This window comes from Apus apus, chromosome 8 (genome assembly GCF_020740795.1).
Source record: "Apus apus isolate bApuApu2 chromosome 8, bApuApu2.pri.cur, whole genome shotgun sequence".
NCBI lineage: Eukaryota > Metazoa > Chordata > Aves > Apodiformes > Apodidae > Apus > Apus apus.
Genome location: NC_067289.1, coordinates 13,436,140 through 13,455,356, shown reverse-complemented (window position 1 = coordinate 13,455,356; position 19,217 = coordinate 13,436,140). Strand labels below are relative to the sequence as shown.

The 19,217-nt window shown below is 37.0% G+C and overlaps 1 protein-coding gene across 21 annotated transcripts in view; it reads left to right on the top strand.

The window, feature by feature from the left end:
• DLG1 (discs large MAGUK scaffold protein 1) overlaps positions 1-19,217 on the top strand; it is a 145,624-nt gene that overhangs the window by 69,193 nt on the left and 57,214 nt on the right. For 12 of the 21 annotated variants that reach the window (XM_051626109.1, XM_051626108.1, XM_051626112.1 and 9 more), the window contains one exon: positions 17,295-17,393. The exons of the other annotated variants lie outside the window; for them this stretch is intronic. In XM_051626109.1, coding sequence (XP_051482069.1) covers positions 17,295-17,393 — 99 coding nt within the window. The remainder of the gene's footprint in view (positions 1-17,294; positions 17,394-19,217) is intronic. 21 annotated transcript variants of the gene reach the window in all.

Here is a 19,217-nt window from a genome sequence, read left to right as displayed (position 1 = left end):
TCACCTGTTTTCTTACAGCTGTTGTTCTGTGTCAGAGTTGATAACAGAATTTCTTTATACTTCAGTTCTTTGGTATCTCAAGAAAATTACTTTCTCCAGAATGAGTCAGAAATACAGTAAACAAAAGAATAGGGGACACAGAATGTTTTGCTTTTGGAGTACTACTGCTACTGCAGGGGCTTTCTGTCTACGTTGTTACCAAGACTCTGAAGGTTCAGGCAAGGCTGGCACTGGATCTCCTGTGAATCCATTGTCTTCAACTAATAACTCAGGTGGACTAACAGGGTCTTGCCATATGAAGCCAAGTGCATGGAATCCTGTGAAAGAGGTAGGACTCTTTAAGTCTGTTATGTAACTTCAGTAATTTATTCTATATTGTGATAGTTGCCCTCTCAGTTGAGGCTTGTATTGATTTGACAGTGTTTTGAAAGTCAAATACAGGCCAGTCTGTTTTTCACCAGCTGTGAGCTTACTAAACAGCTCTAGCATGAGTCCTGTGGTATAGAATTTCTGTTCTGCTGCCAAAGCTGCCATATATGTTTCTGTTAATACAATTATGAAGTAAATAGCTGTCTGGCAGAACCCCTGAATCTAAAGTGAACACCATCTTTTTCCTGTCCTTCTATTTTTGTCTGCAATGTCAAGAGCACTCTCAGTTATGATTAAGGATGTGCAGGATGTTTCTTTTAGTTTGAAGAAGCTAATGTGACAGAAATGTCTTAGATGTTTTTAGAAAGCACAACTTTATCTTTTATAATCATCTGCATCCTTGTTTGAGAGCTGACATGATATGTGTTGTGCAGTTTAAGAGACTTTCAGTTTATAACCAGCTAAGAGTCTTGGTAAACTTTGTGTCCACAGCCTTTTTGAGACTTGTAGTAACTCAAGATGAAATTGTTGTCTTGTTAAACAAGAAAATGGAAATATTAATACTAGCTATGCAGTCTCTTTTCAGAAGAATTTGGTTCTCTTTTCTAGTATCACTCTTGGGGCCAGTGCTTTCCTCTGTCTCCCAAACAGAGGAGGTATTTGAATTTGTCTTATGAATAATACTTCTTAAGTTTTTCAGTGAAACAGGCTTGTGAGTTCTCTTTTTTCTCTTTTTATCTTCGTTTAATGAAAACCATTTTCTATAGTTCAGTTTTATGTAGGAATGTTTCAATATTTGTCAGAATTTTTCTAGTTCTCAGAAGTGGTCCTACCCTCTGTTACTACTCAGTGTTAAGTAAACTTCTAGACTTTAATAGGTGGTTTGTATTTCTCTGTTGCTTCCATGTTTTCATCTGAGTTTCATCGTGTGATTATTATTGTCACATAATAACCAGTGATTCCTGTTTCATGTGGACTCTCCTATTATATGTTCTGTTGAGACCAGTTTTCTTTATTTTACTGTTACTATTTTGGACCTACATAAGTGTTGTTATTGTTGCTTACACATTGACACTGAGTGAGCCTCCCAAAGATTTCAGTGGATGGAAACAACCATGCGTTCTGGAGCTGTTGTAAAACCAGAGGTGTGTCTGTAGATCCCTTTATAAAAGATGGTCTTTTCAAGGCACATACTCTGTTTAACTACCTGTTGGGCTGTGCACACAACTTTTGCCGTTGCAGAGGTATGACAGTCTGAGTGAAAAACAAATCTGAGTAATTTGCATGGACGAGTTCAAACTCATGTTTGACATGAGTACCATTTGCTGAATTTGAAATACAAACATTTTGTGAAGTATTTCCAGTACAGTTCACTTTTGTGTTACTTTTCAGATCTGTAAGAGACAAATGTCAGGAAAACATCTGCCTTTTCATGTGATGCATCTCACGTGCAATTGAAATGAAGTGCCTCATCATTGTTTATTAGTATAACTGTATAATTCACACTTTGCTTATGTAATGACTCTCTAACAACAGATGGGTCTCAGTGGATGCTTGCCTCTCTTGAGGAAGGATACTTCTCTTAATGCTGTTTCTAATGTGCCTTCCCAAAGTTAATTCCAGTCAACTCTGCATAATTCTAAGTATAATTTCAGAAGCGCTTAGTTTTCTCCAGTTAGAAGGCAAGAGGTATCCTTCTGATCAGTTGAGACTGTTCTGCCACACATGCTTTGCTAACCAAGTGCTGTACTGAAATTCTAGAAGGTATGAGTCTAAAAGGACACCGTAGTTGCAATGCTGGTCTTAGGCATATAGGCAACAACAGTAACATCAAATGCATCAGCAGACCTTGAGAAGGGTGTAACGCCACTGTCAGATGCCATGTTCGTGTTAACCCAATGCTCTCAGTCCCTTCATTTTATTTCTTATAAAAATGAATAGGAGGATTCATGTTTCACATCAGAGACTGATACCCTTGTGCCAGCTGGTGGATAGAAGCTAGCTGCTCCACACTGACATAAAAATATTACACATTTTTCTTTCTGGAGGTGGGGTAAGAGCAGGCACCTATTTCAGTGGACTGTGATCCTCTTTTTTTTTTTTTTTCCGGCCTTTTTTATAAGGATCTCTCATGTATCATAACCAGTGGTGGTTTTATCCCCTAAAAACTAGACAGGATACCCAACCTGTGCAATTCTGTCACTTGCTTTCTGAAAGACTTCAGGCACCTTTCCATGCACCAGGTTTGTGTACCTGCCCACACAGCTCAGTATCAAACACACTCTGGAGGGCTGCAGTCAATGGAAGGCAATGTCTCCCTTCTGTGTCTATTACTTACAATACTTTAAAAAAACTTTGCCACCAACGAAAGCACTCTGGGACTTGTTTTTCAGTTTGGTGTTCTCTGGAGTGTCTCTGTGCCGTTTATTACGATGTTTATGCACTATTCCATGTGACTTTGGTATTGAATTTCATCTTGCTGCCTGTAACCCACTTCTCTGATGTATCAGACCTTCTCTGCAGCTTGTCTCTACTGTGCGTTTGCTGCTCTTCCAGGGTTATTTGTGTTTAGCTGCACATTAGGATGTAGTTAAGTTAACATGTTCTCCAGACAGATAAGACAGTTATGACTCATTTAGTCTCTCTTGTAAGCTGATACTGGCATTTATGAATTTTCAGTCTTTTGCTCCATTAAACTGTTTCAAATGCATATTCTAGTCCCTTGCAACAGTCTCATGTGAAATGATGTATCTAAGCAATTATTTAAATAAAAACAGATCACCTTATCTTTTTTTTCATAAAAAAGAAGGATCAGGAAAAATAGTTTAAATTTTGTTCTATATTGATAAAATAGAAGTGTATTTTTTCTTTATGTCCTTATGGACAGCTTAAGAGTACACTTTTTTCAAATTACTATTGGTAATTTAGTATTACTGTTACTGGGGACTAGTATCTGTGTAGTTGTCAGTCTTCTAATATGACTTCAGATGTTTTATGGGAGCAGATATAGTACAGGATTTTTCTTTGATTGTGGAATTCTCAGTTTCTTCCCAATGGTTTGTGTGGTATTTACTGGAAACCAGGGTACTGTGGGAATGTTTTGGATGAGTCTTCTAGCCTCTCCTCCTTTATTCTCTTTGTCAGTGCTGCCTCACAGTGTGTCTACTTGCTTACTTAAAATGGTTCCTCTAAGACTGATGCCTGCAGAAGTTAGTTGAGCAACCTGTATTTTGTGCCTTCCAGGTAATAGTGCTTGGTTTTCATAACAGAATAGGGAGCTGAGTAAAGATTGTTTGTGCTTCCTGTGTACAGTTCTACTTCAAAGCTAATTTAATTTAGTAAGTAAATTGTAGTTGTTTTTCTTAGATAACTACCTGAATCTGACTACTTGGTGAGACGTAGCAGGTTAGAAGGGAGTCACCCTTCCCTTTGGTGAAGGAGAGGGAGGGAACTCTCTAGTGTGTACAGTCTCCAGTCTGAAGTCCTGGCCTGAAAAGAAATCCTGATAAATTCTGGGTGTTCAGAAAAGGGATTATAACTGTCACTTGTGTTCAGGAAGACTTGCTTTAAAATGAGGAATTTAAGAACCTTTGCTTACGTAATCCAAAGGAAAGTCAGGAGATGATTTGGTCACGGACTATAAATATTCAGGGATAGATTTTAGAAACTAGAAGGCTTGCTTCTTTAGTAGAAAAGGGCATCTGTATTCCAAGTTGGAGAACTGAAGCTAGACAAATATAGATAGAAAACTTAATTTTAAAGAAGGATATTAATATAATAAGCATTTCAAAAGCTTAGTGGACATGATGTCATTGCCAAATCAGGGCAATAAATCTGTATTTCCTATGTAAAAAGCATAATGTAAAAGTTTGTACTTGAAAATGTCGAAGTATGTCGCAATCTCTGATTCAACATCTGATGTAATAGCTTTAAACTGGTATTTGGAAGCTGTAAATGGCTGGAAAGCAGTCTAGATTTTTAAAACACATTGCATCTCTTTACTATTTCTGTTAATTGTAATTTTGACTCCATTGTTTTTTAGATGGTGAGCACCATGGGGAAAAAATTGTGTACAGCTTTTTAGAATTGTAGCACATTAAGCCTCATTATGGAGCAGTGCTTCAGTAGTTGGATGCTAAATCAAGTGGTATGCAAATTGACTGTGATATACTACTGATCAGGATGGTGATAGTACAAGACCTAAGACTATATTCGTAGATAAGTGTGGAATGCCAAAGTAGATTCCTATCTCTGAGCAAAAAAAACTAGCTAGGGCTGTCTCACCTTTGAGCTTGGGGTAGTTCCTATGGCTCATTTTACTGTATTAAAAATAATAAGATTCAAGTGCTAATAGAAGAGAATTTAAATTAATGTGTTAAGAGGCACAGGTGGTCAATAGGAGATGACATTTATTCAGGATTTCTTAAGGATCTTGTGTTTAATATGGCTGAACTGCCTGTTGTGTTGTGTGTGGCCTTTTTTCTTTAAACTGTCTGGGTATTCCTAGAATAAAAATTAAATTAAAGGCAAATATTTTTAAAGCAGGTAAGCTGTACTCTCTGACACTACAGCTGAGCAGGTGTGATTTCCTTACTGTACAAACTTTGAAACATTCTTTATTTTTAAAACAGGCTTTACGGGTAGATGGAGAAAAATATTTTGAAGATAAGTCAGCTCTTCTGTGTGAAGGGAAAATAAGAACTGGCAGATTTTCTGGACTTCTTTAAAACCAGTGAACATGTAGATAAAAATCTACATAGGAACATGTGGTCATCAGAAGGTCATTATAATTACAGAAGTCTTTGAAAATAATGGATCAAAGGCTGTTAAAATGAATGGTGCCATAAGATAAAAGGGAAGGATGTTTTGTAGGTTTTTTGAGTTGATTAAAACAGGTCCCTTCAACTGGGACTGTATTCCCAGAACTCTGTGTTCATGCATGATCTGGGTGGGGGGAGGAGCTGAATGGCAGAGGCATGCAATAGATTTTGATTTCTGGTTTAGATGATTTTTATTTTCAAGTTAACTAACCTAGCTGCAAAGAATGGCAGACAAAAGTGAATGGATGCAAAAAATAGCTTTTGACATTAATTGTACAGTAATGAATGAGGAACAGAAAAGGATAATCCTGTATGTGTGCATATAGTGATAGGGTGCAAATGAAGTATTCCTGTTACAGAAAAGGGTTTTGGAGTTGTTTGTAGCTCTCTGAAAATGTCACCTTAGTACATTCCAGTAGTGAAAATGGTAAAACAGTTAATTTAAAAATAAGCAGACAAAAAAACCACGACCCCGAGGAAGAACGTGATAGAGACTTGTAAAAATTTAATTAAGGAGGTTTTCAATTAGAAATTATTTAATCATTTTCTAACACTCAGTCTGTTACAAATGTCCTGTAAAAGTTCTGTGAAATTGTGCAAGTCACTGCCTCAAAAGGCTGTGGAGAAGGGAAGGCTCAAAAAGAGAAGGATATCAAAATGGAGTTAAATGGATTTGGAAGGGGCAGCTGCCAGGTAGCTATTACAAAGAGTGGTTCAGGAAGACCTTGACTCTCAAGTTCTGAGGTGGTTTTCTGGGAAAATTACTGGATGTGTGTTTTAACTCCTGTTTGCCCATCTATCAGCTTTTGCTGTTAAGATTCTTGACCATTTCTTGTCCCTGGCAGGTTTTAACTGTTTCTGTGGAGTGCAGTTTTTATTGGAGAGGGACATGAACTATCAGAATAATCTGTCTGTAGTGCCTTGTGTTATTTGATGTTTCTACATAAATTACACTAGGGAAGAGCCCCTTGATGAATGTCTTAGTAATCAGCATAAAAAATACCTCTGCTATGAAGACAGGCTCAGAGAGTTGGCATTAGTCAGCTAGAGTTTTTAGCAAAAAACATTTTAGGAAAAATAACTTCAGTCTTTATTTGCATATGGAGTGAAAGTTTGCTCAAGTAATGCTAGGCATTAAACCTCTTAAAACTTTAGGAGTATTTTAATTTACTAAAGACAGTGAATAATTGACAGTAGAGAAAAGGTGCCTATTTTGCTGAAACGTTGCAGGGCTCCTGTGACTCATTGTAGAGCTTGGATGTGTTGTATAATGGTACTAATTTTGAGATTGTATTATAACTGCATGTTGTCATGGAAGCAAGTCTGAGGAGCCCCCAGTGCTTCAGTGGTGTAACATTTAATAAAATCAGATGAGATACCTAGCTGGTAATTGCATGGTAAAGATTTTAGCCTTGGCTCTGAGCAGTGAAAATGTAAAGCATCTGGATAGCAATGGGAAGGTATCGGAACTGTAGTGAAAGTAAAACTCTCTTGGAAGAATTCAGCATGTATAATGATAAAACGATAATACCTCTTATGTGTGAAGCCTTTTGTAAATGAGAAGGATTTACTTGATGCGTCAAGCAAGTAATTAATTTTCCAAAACTTTGACATTTAGATCCTGAAAAAGCAAATGGATTTAATTAATGGGTTGTTACAGATGACTTGTATGATTTTCTGTTGGCTGTTCATTAATGTGAGGTGAATTGCTTTCTGCTCAAACTAAGGGTCTTAGGCTAAATTTGTCTACTTCTTATTTTAAGGCAGTCCCGTAAGTACTCTGAGGGCAGTGGGATGCTGTGTGTGAGCCTGAATGTTTTTACCCTAAAGAAAAAACAACTTGTGCTTTAGGTGAGGTTCACACATGTACGTAATTTTCATATTTTATGAGTAATTTTACAGATTTACTCAACTAAAAAAATCCCCAACACCAGTGCCATCGTGTTGAGAGTTAACTGATGCATTTCTAGTATTGAGAGAGATCACTTCCTAGTATTAGACTGAGATAGATAAAGGTCATCTTTGCTGTTTGAATGAATTATATGAAAAAAGAAACTGCATGAAGAAATTACTTGAATTGTAATAATGCTGTCTAGAAGGATTTAATTATTCCCTGAATAATTTAGAAATTATTGGAAATCGTGTTCTGAGAGCTTGAAAGAAGTGTCATACCTGTTCAATCATGTAAACAATACCCAGTCTTCATTTTATTTTGTTAGTGTTCTCTGGAGTGAACAGAGTCTATAACATCTCAGTTCCCTACCACAGTGTACCCTTTCTGCTGTGAATTTTGAAAACTAAAATATTGACACCCTACAGCTGCCATTATTTTTCTATAATAAAGTCTTAGAACATGCTTTCTCTTTGCCTGGTCTCTTTCTGATTCTGAAACCCTGCTGGGGCTTCTTTGTAGACTTTTTTAAATTATAATGAAAGCTACTATTCTTAAAGCTGATGTTAATTTAAATGGAGCTTTCTAGGCCTTGCTTAAAGTTGCAAATTAAATGCATTAAATTCATTCTCAATAGCACTTACAAACCTAAATGAGGAGCCTTGCAGTTCTGTTTTGAGCTTAGAGTACTGGGTTGTTTGGTGAATACAGATGACTAATCTGCTGCACAGGGTTCAATGCTAGACATTTGTTTAGTATTGAAAAACAAATTACCTTATTAAAACCAATATTAATTTTGTCTACATTTTGTATATTATGGATTTGAAATATGACTGAGATTCAACCGTTTAAGCAGTCTCTGAGAGAGTTCACAGGACAAATAAGTCTGAGCTAAATAAATAATTCTGAATACCAGACATAAGAAGGTGGACAGTGGTGGTCTCCACTGTATGAAACATTGCCTGTGATGTTAAATCTGTAAGGGGAACACTTTTAGATCCTGACAGGGAGGAGGGGTTGGTTGCTGAAATCTGTTGTTCTATTGAGACTATTGTTTGTATTTGCATGAGATTTTTACCAGCTGAAAGTTTTATTCCTCAAGCAAGTACTGGATACTACTGTGTGAGAGCTGGTGATAGTTTTGTAGTTCCAGGTTTGCCATTTCTTTGTTTATGTCTGTTTATCTTGTACACAAAGCTCTACTTTTGCTCCAGAGTAGGACTTCATTCCACAAACTGCTGGGCACTCTGTCTTGTCCTACATTATTACTTATGCTTATAGCATTTTTTTCATTTTCTGCACTAAAAAACGGCTTACTAGGCATCAGTTTTTCTGTCACTACCATTGCTGCTTTCTTTCTGCTTGGGTAATTGTGGTGCAAATTGTTCCTCACTGGGTTGTTTTTGTAGCTGAAGATTGCAATAAAAAATTGGCAGTAAATAAGTTGCTTGTGTCTTGAAATGAGTTCAGGTCATCGTCACCATCTGTGATTTTACTGATACTCTGATGGCACTGTTTTTTTTTCCCTTCAAAGCTATTTATTTATGCTTTAAGTTCAGAGTTTTAAGTTCATTTGAGTTCAATGTAAAATGCTATGGGGTTTGAGGAGGAAACTAGGTTAGAGAATCAATTTGTTGACTGAGTTAAAAAAACCCAAACAAATAACAAACACAGAACTGAAACAACCAGATAACCCCTACAGTTGAGTCATATCTACCATTTTAGCTGTGTGACTTTAAAACGGCGTGCTCATGTAGGTACGATTTTCAAGAGCCATGATTTACTCTGAAAAAAGTGAGATCTAAATTAAAGTCACAGGCATTCAGACTAGACTTTTCAATTTAAAAGGGCTGGGTGGGTAAACCTTTTACTTTCAGGGATCCAGAAGAACTTTCATATCTTGTTACAGTACTTAACTGATGTTATGCTTCCAAGAATTTGTTTACCCTCGGAATCTCTCAGTAAAACCGTCCTGTACTGACCTAGCCATCTTCATGTAGACATGCCCTGATAGGCTTCAGGCTTAGCTTCTTTGTTTCTGTACTTTCTGTTCAAAGTCTCCTTGGAGAGGCCTAGATGGCTTCCCAATGGAGATCTAGGTATTTGTATTCCTTCATCTGTGATAGAGCATGGAAACTGTTCTTTATTGCATCCTGGCAAGGGACAGGGAGAGCTCCTGAAGGGGGGTGGCAGGGTCAGAAACCTGAATCTGAAGCCAAAAATCTCTTCATCCTTGTATTAGTGCAGAGTGATAGGTAAGTTTAATTGTAACCACCATGGCTTGAGGCCATCATAATTAAGCTTATTATTGAGCCTAGATGGTCTCCTTTCATGTTTTGTTTGTAGTAAATCAATTTATTGTTGAAAAGCAGTATGCTGATTTAAATAGGAGAAGCTGAACAACACCCCCACCCTCCTTGATGCTACATTTTGTTTAAAGTCCTGAAGAAATATACTCAGGGAAAATATGCATGTCAAAAATTTATTAAGGGCTCAAGTCATGGGCAGTGTGGTACTGAGGACCTGCCCAGGCCACAGGATGACACTGACTTAGAGATGAATGTGGCAGGAAGGTTGCATCAATGTTAATGCTGACTGTGTGCTTGGACTTGGATGCTCTGGGCAGCATACAGCTCATGTGGATTAAGAATTTGCTTTATTCTTGCCACTGTTAGACCCCATCAAACAGCCTATAAATCCCTAAAGGTAAGTTGAAATAAGTATTTGCTTCTCTGATTTTGAGGAAGATGGATGCAAAGTTCTTAAAAAAGCACACTTGGCTAGTGAAATGTTTTGTGGCATTCTAGGATGTAGTTCAGAGGAAAGATAAAAAACTACACTGTCAAACCTTAAATGATAGACCTCTGGAAAGAAAATATGCCAGTTATCTTCAGTTTTATCCCTTGCTATTGAATCATAAATATTTGTTCCTACCTTATGTTCACTTTAGAAAATGTTTTCTTTCCTACTTTCTAGAAGAGATAATGAATATGGACTTGCTTTCATTAGTCAAGTCATATTTACAGAAATGCTGTTGGAAGGCCATGGAAGGGGTGAAGTACAAAACTATGTTGGAGGATTCTCCTAGCTATTAGAAATTGTTTTTGAAGTAATGGAAGTTGGATATTGAAGAGTTAAAAAACACCTTTGCAGAAGACATTGTTGGTCAAATATTAGTGCTGTTTTCCCTTTCCATGGGTATTGTTGCTGTCCAGCTATTGAGGGGGAGTTACAGAATGTGGAAAGAAAATGATCCTTGAAGAAATAATACTTGTAAAAAATTACTGGCACTTAAACAGATTGCTGCAAAGAAGTGTGCACTGTACATTTGATGTAGTAATTTAAATGAATGAAATATTGACAATTCAGCTTTGTGTTAGCAACAAATTGTTCAGGGTTCAGATGTAAGATGAAAGCACAATCTGATCCTGAACCTCCTCTGGTTATGAAAAATCACTCAGCACTGGATATTCGAGTGGAGCAGTTCTTGCTAGTAATTAATACAGTCCGCAGAGAACAGTTACACGTTTGGGCTTTCTGCAGTCAAAAGATGATCTGCCAAAGCCTGTGCAGCTTCGGTTACGTAACTGCTTTTCCTTGCTTTGAATTATGCATGTGTCCCGCTGCTTTGCCAGAGAGTGATTTGCAATTTTATTTTTTTTTTCCCCTACCAGTGCAACTGCCCAGATAATTCTGGGCAGAATTATCTCTCTGACTCTCAAATATCTTATTAATCCCCTTGAATGTAATTATTTCCTTTTTTTTCCCTCCCTGTTACCTCTTTCCATTTTGTTTATACCACTGTTGTTTCAGAGAAGGCTTTTTGTGCTTCAATTATGTATTCTTTTTCTTCTGCTCTTTTTTTTTTTTTTTAAACCAGGATGCTATATTCACTTTCCATATTTGCATGACACTTAATATGACCTAAGCTTTTCACTGGAGATTCCCCTGGCCCATTTTGCTGCCCTGAATGAGTTAGGGATTCTGCCTGTACCTCCTGTTCCTTGGCTGCCCTTTGGTGCTTGGACTGTTGCTCTTGGAAGTACAAGTGCTTTCAAGTTTTTATTTTCTTTTCATTGCTTATATCTTACTGATATCATTTCAGGGACCAAAGTCATGAGGACTTCCAGAAAAACCCTTGTGCTATTACCAGTTAACTGCTATCATCTTCATTCTTTTGCCACTGAAGTCAGCATTTCTGAAAGCCCACTGGAGAGATGAGAATTCCTTTATCTCATCTTTTGCTTTGTTTCTTACCCTTTTTTGTTTGGAAGAGACTATAGGAAGTCAGACAACAGCGTTTCCAAGACTATAGTATCCAGCATCTCCTCTTGCCCTCCCTTTCTCACTTAGCTGGTTTCAGAGCTGATTTTCTTTTTAGCCAAGTGGCTACTTGGTCTACATATTTTCAACAAAGTCGAAGCCTCCAGGAATAAGATGGCCCTTTTGAATGTGGAACATGATATATTTTGGGATTTATTATGTACACAAGAGAAAAGGCTTATACCCCAAATCTGGTACCTGAAGGGGGCCTACAAGAAAGCTGGGGGTGGGGACTTTTTACAAGGGCACGTAGTGATAGGACAAAAGGGAACAGATTCTAACTGGAAGAGGGTAGATTTAGGTTAGACATCAGGAAGAAATTCTTCACTGTGAGGTTGGTGAGACACTGGAACAGGTTGCCCAGGGAAGCTGTGGGTGTCTCATCCCTGGAAGTGTTCAAGGGTAGGTTGGATGGGGCTTTGAGCAACCTGGTCTAGTGGGAGGTGCCTGTGTAGGGTGGTTGGAACTAGATGATCTTTAAGGTTCCTTCCAACCCAAACTGTTCAGTGATATGGAAACTCCTTGCTTTTTCCTTTCGCCATTTGACAAATTGTTGTCATGCTGGGTAGACTACTGATGTGCAAGTAAAATGGGTGATATCTATGAATGCAGCCTGCTAAACCTCAAGCAAACTTGGAAATAAAATGTTTGTGGCTATAAATGCAACCATTTGCCATACTGTTGCTAAAGAGGATACTGATGCGGAGTCTTTATACCAGACACAGCCTTGGTCTGTATTATCCCTGCAGGCTGGGGAATACGCCTCGCAGTTGCTGGGTATTACTGCATCTGTGGAAAATTCTCAGAGGAGAATAAGTGAGTTGTGATGTGCTGATTTTGAGCTGCTTACCTGTATCTGTGTTCACAATATGCTTATCTTTCTCTTTGCCTGTGCTCCTCAATAACAAAATCTAGAGATCCTTGGCTTGTCTAGAGCAGAACAACCCAAGTGCATCTGTCAGTATGTATTAGTGGGGGACAGTCCTCCTGCTCCCTCGTACTTCAAAGACAGTGAACCTACCATGCACATTCACGAGTCTGCAAATGTTTGTATGACCAATGCATTTCTGGCTTCCTTTCCCTGGGCAGAAACCTTTCTGTCTCTGCATTTATGAATATTGCGTTAATGATATGTTATGCAGTACATCTGTTCTGGGTAGAAGATGAGACATGGCAGCTCTTGGTGATTAGAGGAGCATCTGTCAGTTCCTATTTATCTCTTAATATCCATGCTATAAGTAACTGGAGATGTAAATGTACTTAGGTCTGTATTTCTAGTTTTTTATTCAGTATGGAAAAAGTTGTGCTGACTCATTATTTAGATATTCAACAACTGGCTGATAAAGCTGAATATTCAACAGCATATGAAATCAAACTAGTTCCTTGTGTGGTTTTTTTGGGAGTAGGAGTTGATTTGAAGCTTTTTTGTTTTGAAAATTGGAGTGAAAATATAATACAGAGATAATGCACCCATGGCATTAAAAACTGAATTAATAAAACTACAAAGAACTAAGGTTAATTTGAAAGTCTTGATTTTTGTTTAGCTTTGAATTTAAACAATTTTCAGCTTAAAATTGTGATTCACAGTGCTGCTGTATTTCATGGAAATGCAACTCTTGGATTATTAACACAAAGCAATTCTTGTTATTGTTCTGAACAAGTTTGTTTTCTTTGATGGAAGTCTAATGTTAAAATCTTCTTGTGTAAAGTACCTGCCCATTCATAATTCATATACTTTTAATCAGAAGCTTCTTTAAATGAATTTGTTTACAGGCCCTGTAAAATATTCAGAAAAGTAGAGGACTTGGTATATTTTTAAATTTTTTAGATGTAAATTGTGGAGCAATCTTGAGGTGGTAAAATATAACAGTTTAGGGGATAGTAGGAGCTTATGGAAAAAGAAAATAACTGTAACCTTTCAAACCATCTTTTTTAACAAGTAGTCAGATGATTTTTGCCATCTCTTCGGTAATCTGTGAGTTGCATTGATTATTTGTGGCCAGCAAACTGACTGATGTGTGGTGGTTCAATGGTGCTCTCTAAATAGGGTGAGCGAGTACACAACAGCTAAAACAGCATTTAGTGTTCCTTCCTGTGACCATAACCTAGAAAAAAAAAATCATTTTTTGAACTTTCTCAGGAAGCAATATTTTTATTTTCCCTCCATTTTTTTGCAAGAAGGACTGTGTTACTGGTTTCATGACTACTCACTGTCATGACCACAAATACTGTGGTGCTACAGATGGCAGTGAAATGGGAACGCTCAAACTCACTGATTTAACAAGGAGCCCGAGAATGGAAATACATCAAAATCCTCACATGAAGCCAAAGCAGCCTTTCCAGCACCAGCAGCAGGCACGGAGCACTTGTGCAGCTTTTAGTTCATCTACGTTGCCAGTGTCTTCCAAACACAGAGGAAAATTTACAAACCTACGTGACAGTGTAAAAAAGAGTCCTACAAAAAGCACAGCTAAAGTAAAAGCAGCTGGTGGTTGGGTGTCTGAAGGCTCGTGTTCTAATTTTTCTTTAGAAAAGGTATGTATCACACTAGGTATTTATGGATGTGCCCTTTTGGTGCAAACCACAGAGAATATGTCACACTTTGTCTTTTTGTACTTTTATCCCTGCTATTTCTAGAGGCTTAGTGTTACTTAGTTTTCTTTTGTGTTTTATGACTATAAATCAAAATAGTAATTGAAATTGGGCAAAGAAATACTTCTACGTAGTGTATTCCCATTAAGCTTGTTGCACTGTATACAGTGTAGTATTTCGATAGACATATCTTAAGTGAGGAAAGTCTGGTTTGCTTAATTTTTGTTCTCCAAAATGTCTTTTAGTATGTAACAAAGAGCAGCATTATGGAATGTGCTGGTTTAATGGATCTGCTTTGGGATGTATATGGTGCTTTGATAATTTCAGATTACTTGGTATTTCTTCACAGAATGAGTTATTGTATGTGTTGGTTTAACATGAGAAAATGGATTTGTTCTTCCTTTTCAAAACATCTGGACTTAGTGTGAGATTTGGAGGCACTCCCTTTAAATGATCACTTAAAGGTATTGTTATCTTAGCACTCTTAAACATACCACTTAAAATGAAATTATTGGTTTTTTTCTTTATAAATATTTGAAAGACCATCCTTACACTTGAAAAGAGAATTACTTGAGATGTGCTTTTGTAACAATGACTTTTCATTGTAGCTGTTAGCACATTTTATGTAGGCTGACAGACTGTTATTGTTGAAGTCATGCATTCCTGTACTTAATAGTCTGTCAAAATTGTATGCTATAGTTCATATACATTCAAAACAATGTTTTTAATTGGCCTGCTGCTTCTTTTTGTAGTTTAAATGAGTTTGTGTCCATTTAAATTAGAATTATTAAATGTTGTAGTCAGAGACATTAATGTAAAGGTACTTTGAGGATAAGGTTTTTTCAAAATACTTCAGTGTATTAATTTAGAGAATTCTTAAAAATTACAAATATTTCTTGAAATTTCCTGGGAAGCAGAGCATTGAATGTGATACCCTGAGCTATTGGAATCTATTCAGGTGCTCTCACAGATACCTGTATCATATAATAATTTTCACTGATTATGTGCCACACTAAAATAAAATGAGCATTCTTTTATAAGGTGGTCTTGCTCTGATGGGTAGGAATTTCTTGCATTGTCCTTCTTTGTGGCAGCCATAGTGCCTACATTGGCTCACTGTGTTCCAGTAAACATTTAAGTAAAGGCAGCATTGCCTTCATTTGGGTTTGCACATCCTTGGAAGGTGGTTGCCTGTGTTGTCACCTCTTTACTCATGCACATGACAGTGGAGGAGGCTCAACAAGAACATTGCCAGGATGCTTGGAGGAGCAGGGAGTGGATTTTAAGAGTCAGTGGATATTAAACTTTCAGCACAAAGGGGAAATACAATGACAGTACTAATAACTTCTGAATCTGGAACCTGAAAGAATGAAAGTACTTTGAACAAGGTCACTTTAAAAATAATAGGCATAAACACTGGAACTGATTGGGAGTGTTCTTGAAGTGTATTCAATGAGTAGCCAGGAGTGACAAGGGAGTTAAGAATTAATGAAGGAAGGAGGAAAATAAAGCTGTCATCTGTGGCAGAGAGAGGTGCAGATTGTTTGGTCCATAAGGAAATCACTTAAGACCATGTCAGTTATTTTGCTAAGTCAAAAGTCAGTATGTAAGAAGAATTTTAATTTGTTTTTAACCTTCTCTTATTGCAGGAGTTTCAACTGTAAAGCTGACCCTGCTGATGGTTAGCTTGTCAGCCTTAATGTTGGGTTATATTTTGATATGTATAAATCTGTAATTTAGGTTAACAGGTTTTGTGTATGTGTGCATACATGGGAAGCTGCTTACATTGTAACAAGGCAGACTTGAAGGGGTGGCTTGTTTTGTGCACGTGTAGGGCTGAGTGATTGTTTAAGCTGTTTAATTTGATCTATCCTCTAAAGGATGCATCACTCTTCCAGTAACTGGATGTTTGTTGCACTGAGCATTTCCTTTATCTGTTGCAGAATGTGTTTTATCAGTTTTCTAGACCAAGTTAGCTTCTCACACACACAGGTTTTTTTAGAACTTGAAAGATTTTGCTGTTGTCCACAAATGTAAGGGTGTTTAAATGACAGTAGTAATAATCTTTCAAGGTATCAAATATATTTTGTTCTTTCAGTAACTGCAACATTTTTCACCAGCTGTTTATTTTGGGTAGATTGACTTGGAGCTGAAACCCTCCCTCCCCATAGAAATAGCATATGTACATTTAATAAGGATTGCCACTTTTGGGCTGTCTCATTTCTTTAGTATTTCCTTTTACCATTTATTACCTTTTAATTTGGTATATGCTATTCATGTATGTTACATTGTGTTTTAAAATATCTCAAGCTTTTAAAATGTTTAATAGTTCTGCGTTTTGGGGTTTTGGTCCATTTTCAGGCTTTAGTATTTTCTGTTGTCATTATGCTTCGTTACATTTAAAGATCACAGGAATGTCTTGGAACAACTAAGTTGCAAGAGCTTTTGATCTAGTGCTCGGCTTGTAATTTTGATGATAGTTGCCAGTAGTTTGTGTTGCTGACAGCTTGTTGACAACCAGTTTGTTAACATCTCAGAATTATTTGAGTCAATGTTTTGCTCAAAATGCTATTTCTAATCTTGTTCCCTTGCAGCTTAAATGTCAGTAGCTTTCCCAGTTAATATTTTAATGAAAATTTCTATTATCAAAATTCCACTAGACTAAAGATGTACAGTAAAGGTTTATGAAGATCTTTGAGAGGTAGATGGAATCTGTTTTAAGATTTTTCCACCCAATTGATTAAAAGCCTATTTGATTTTTGCCTGGTTTAGAAGCCTTAAAGTACTTCTGATCTTTCCCCTTTACCAAAAAGGAGTCTTAACGTTGAGTGCTATCAGCTTTGGCTGCTGTCTCTGCTTTTGCAACTGTTGTACAATGATAAAGGGCTTTTGTTTTGAAACCAGCCCACAAAAAGCCTCTATCTGTCCATTGACATGAACAGGTTTTCTGTTGGACCCAAGTCTCGTTACTCTGTGTTGCAAGGCGAGTAGCTTGGTATGAATAGGCAGTGTGGATGTGTCTTACTACTGTGCCTGCCCTGCCTTGAGCACATTGCTGCACCACCATGGACAGCATGCTTGAAGGTGGTTGTCTTCAGTTGTGGTTACAGTCTCCAGAATCATACGCTGTTTCAGAGTTGTTGTGGGGATTTTTGGTGGTGGTGGGTTTTTTGTTTGTTTGGTGTGGGGTTTTTTTGTGTTTTTTTTTTTAAGCTGCTAAACTAGAATCTTGAATGTTTTAAAATATTTTTAGTTTTCCTTTTTTTTTTTTGACATCTTGTTGGTGATTTTTTCTTTAGCCCACAGAAGCTGTTCCTTCCTCTTCTCCTATTGTCCCTGTGATCCTTGTCCCACCAGTCCCTGCTGAGACCACTGTCATCCCATCCACCATACCACAGGTTTTTATTCTTTTTAAAAAAAATGTGTTCAACTTTCATTTTCAAATTATTTCATTGTTTTAAGTTCACGTTTTGGTTCTCTTACACAAAGGTTTAGAAGAACTATAATTGCATCCTAAGTTTTGTTTGATTTATAGCAGCTTTTAGTCCCTTTAACAAACTCTGTATTTAAATATCAAAATATATTAGTAGCTTGTGAAACAGCTAAAGGAAAGATAAACCCAAACGAGTGGAAAGAAGGAATAGGATATTGGGGGTCCACAAGGAAGCTGGAGAGGGAGTTTTTACAAGCATCTTTACCTATGCAGGAAGGTTGGAAATAGATAATCTTTACAGGTCCCTTCCAACCTAAACTGTTTGATTCATTGTATGATTCTATATTTTGTGTTCTCACATAATTTTAAAGCTATTTCATGCTTGTTAAATTATTATTTATTTGTAGAACATTGTTGTCTCATCTCATATACATATAATGTGTGTCTTATCAATTGCACTTGCATGATGCTTCTGTTCTTCAGCCATTGGTTGGTATTAGTGTTTCTGGAGGCATTCAGAGTACAAAAGGAGTTTTTAGGTCTTTTTACTTTCTATTCCTAAGATATGTAACTCAGAGAATGTGCTTCTCTTCTGGACCTTCATCTTTTAGGTCACCTGATGTTGACACACAAAATAAATAAATCCTGTCAAGAGAAGTGAAAGCAGGAAGCAGTAATTAACATGAATATCTTGCATATAACTTGGAATATGTCACAACAACATGACAAGCTATGGAGTAATTTAGGAAAGGCTGCAGTTACCTTTTGCACATGGAGTGACATTCTGCTTATATTTTTTTGTAGCTTTCAGTGCAAAGATCTCAAATGATGAGTGCACACCTTCTGAAAAGATAGATCACTTTTTAGAGTTTTTTTCTGACATGTATTTGCTTTAAAAGGCAGTTAAGCTACCCAGAATATTCATATTATTGAGATAGTTTTATAGTATACGTGTCAGTATTTTTTGTTCTGAAGGTCTACTTTCAAGCTACAGGACTAAACTTGAAACAGGTGGTAATATTTCTTTAAATCTCTGCTACATTGTTCAATTTTACATTCTCAAATAATTGGAAAATGTTTTTACAGTTGGCTGATTTATAGTGCAATTTTTAGTGGATGTATGTTTACAGGAATCTGTTACAGAGACTTTTTCCAACAGGTGACCCAAGATTTGATTAGTTTCAGGACTATTTCCTTCCTATAGAGGGATTCTGCCCACAACAGGATTTGAGGCAGACAGACCAGTGTGACCAGTGGACTTCTGCTGTCAGCCTTGGTGGATGAAGATTAACTGCGTTTCCAGTAGCATTCACTTTCAGGGAATTGCCAATAGGCTAAATTTAATTTGAAGTAAAATAATTAGTGCTATGTGTATTTATATTTTCTTTGATTACTATTGCTGTGACAGCATTAATGGACATGATGCTGGAAGTATAAAAATAAGAATTGAGTGGGCTGTGCCTTTGCCTTCTGAGTGCATATAAATATCTGCCGGAGTTAGCTTTGTAATTCTGCCTCATTTGTGATTCTAGGCTGTTAGAAAATACCACAGAAAGTTATAATCAACTTTAGATTTGACAGATGCATTTTTGTGCAATAGATAGGTCTCTCTATTTTATTAGTCACTTTGCCCCTTAGGCAATCCCTTAGTCTGCTTGTAAACAAACTTGTCAAATGCCTTTTAAATATTTGAACAAGCCCTGGCATAGAAGCTTCTAAGTGTTAGATAATTTGGAGAACTCTTATGTAACAGACTAAAATAACAGGCCTCCTTTCCAGAAACATTTGA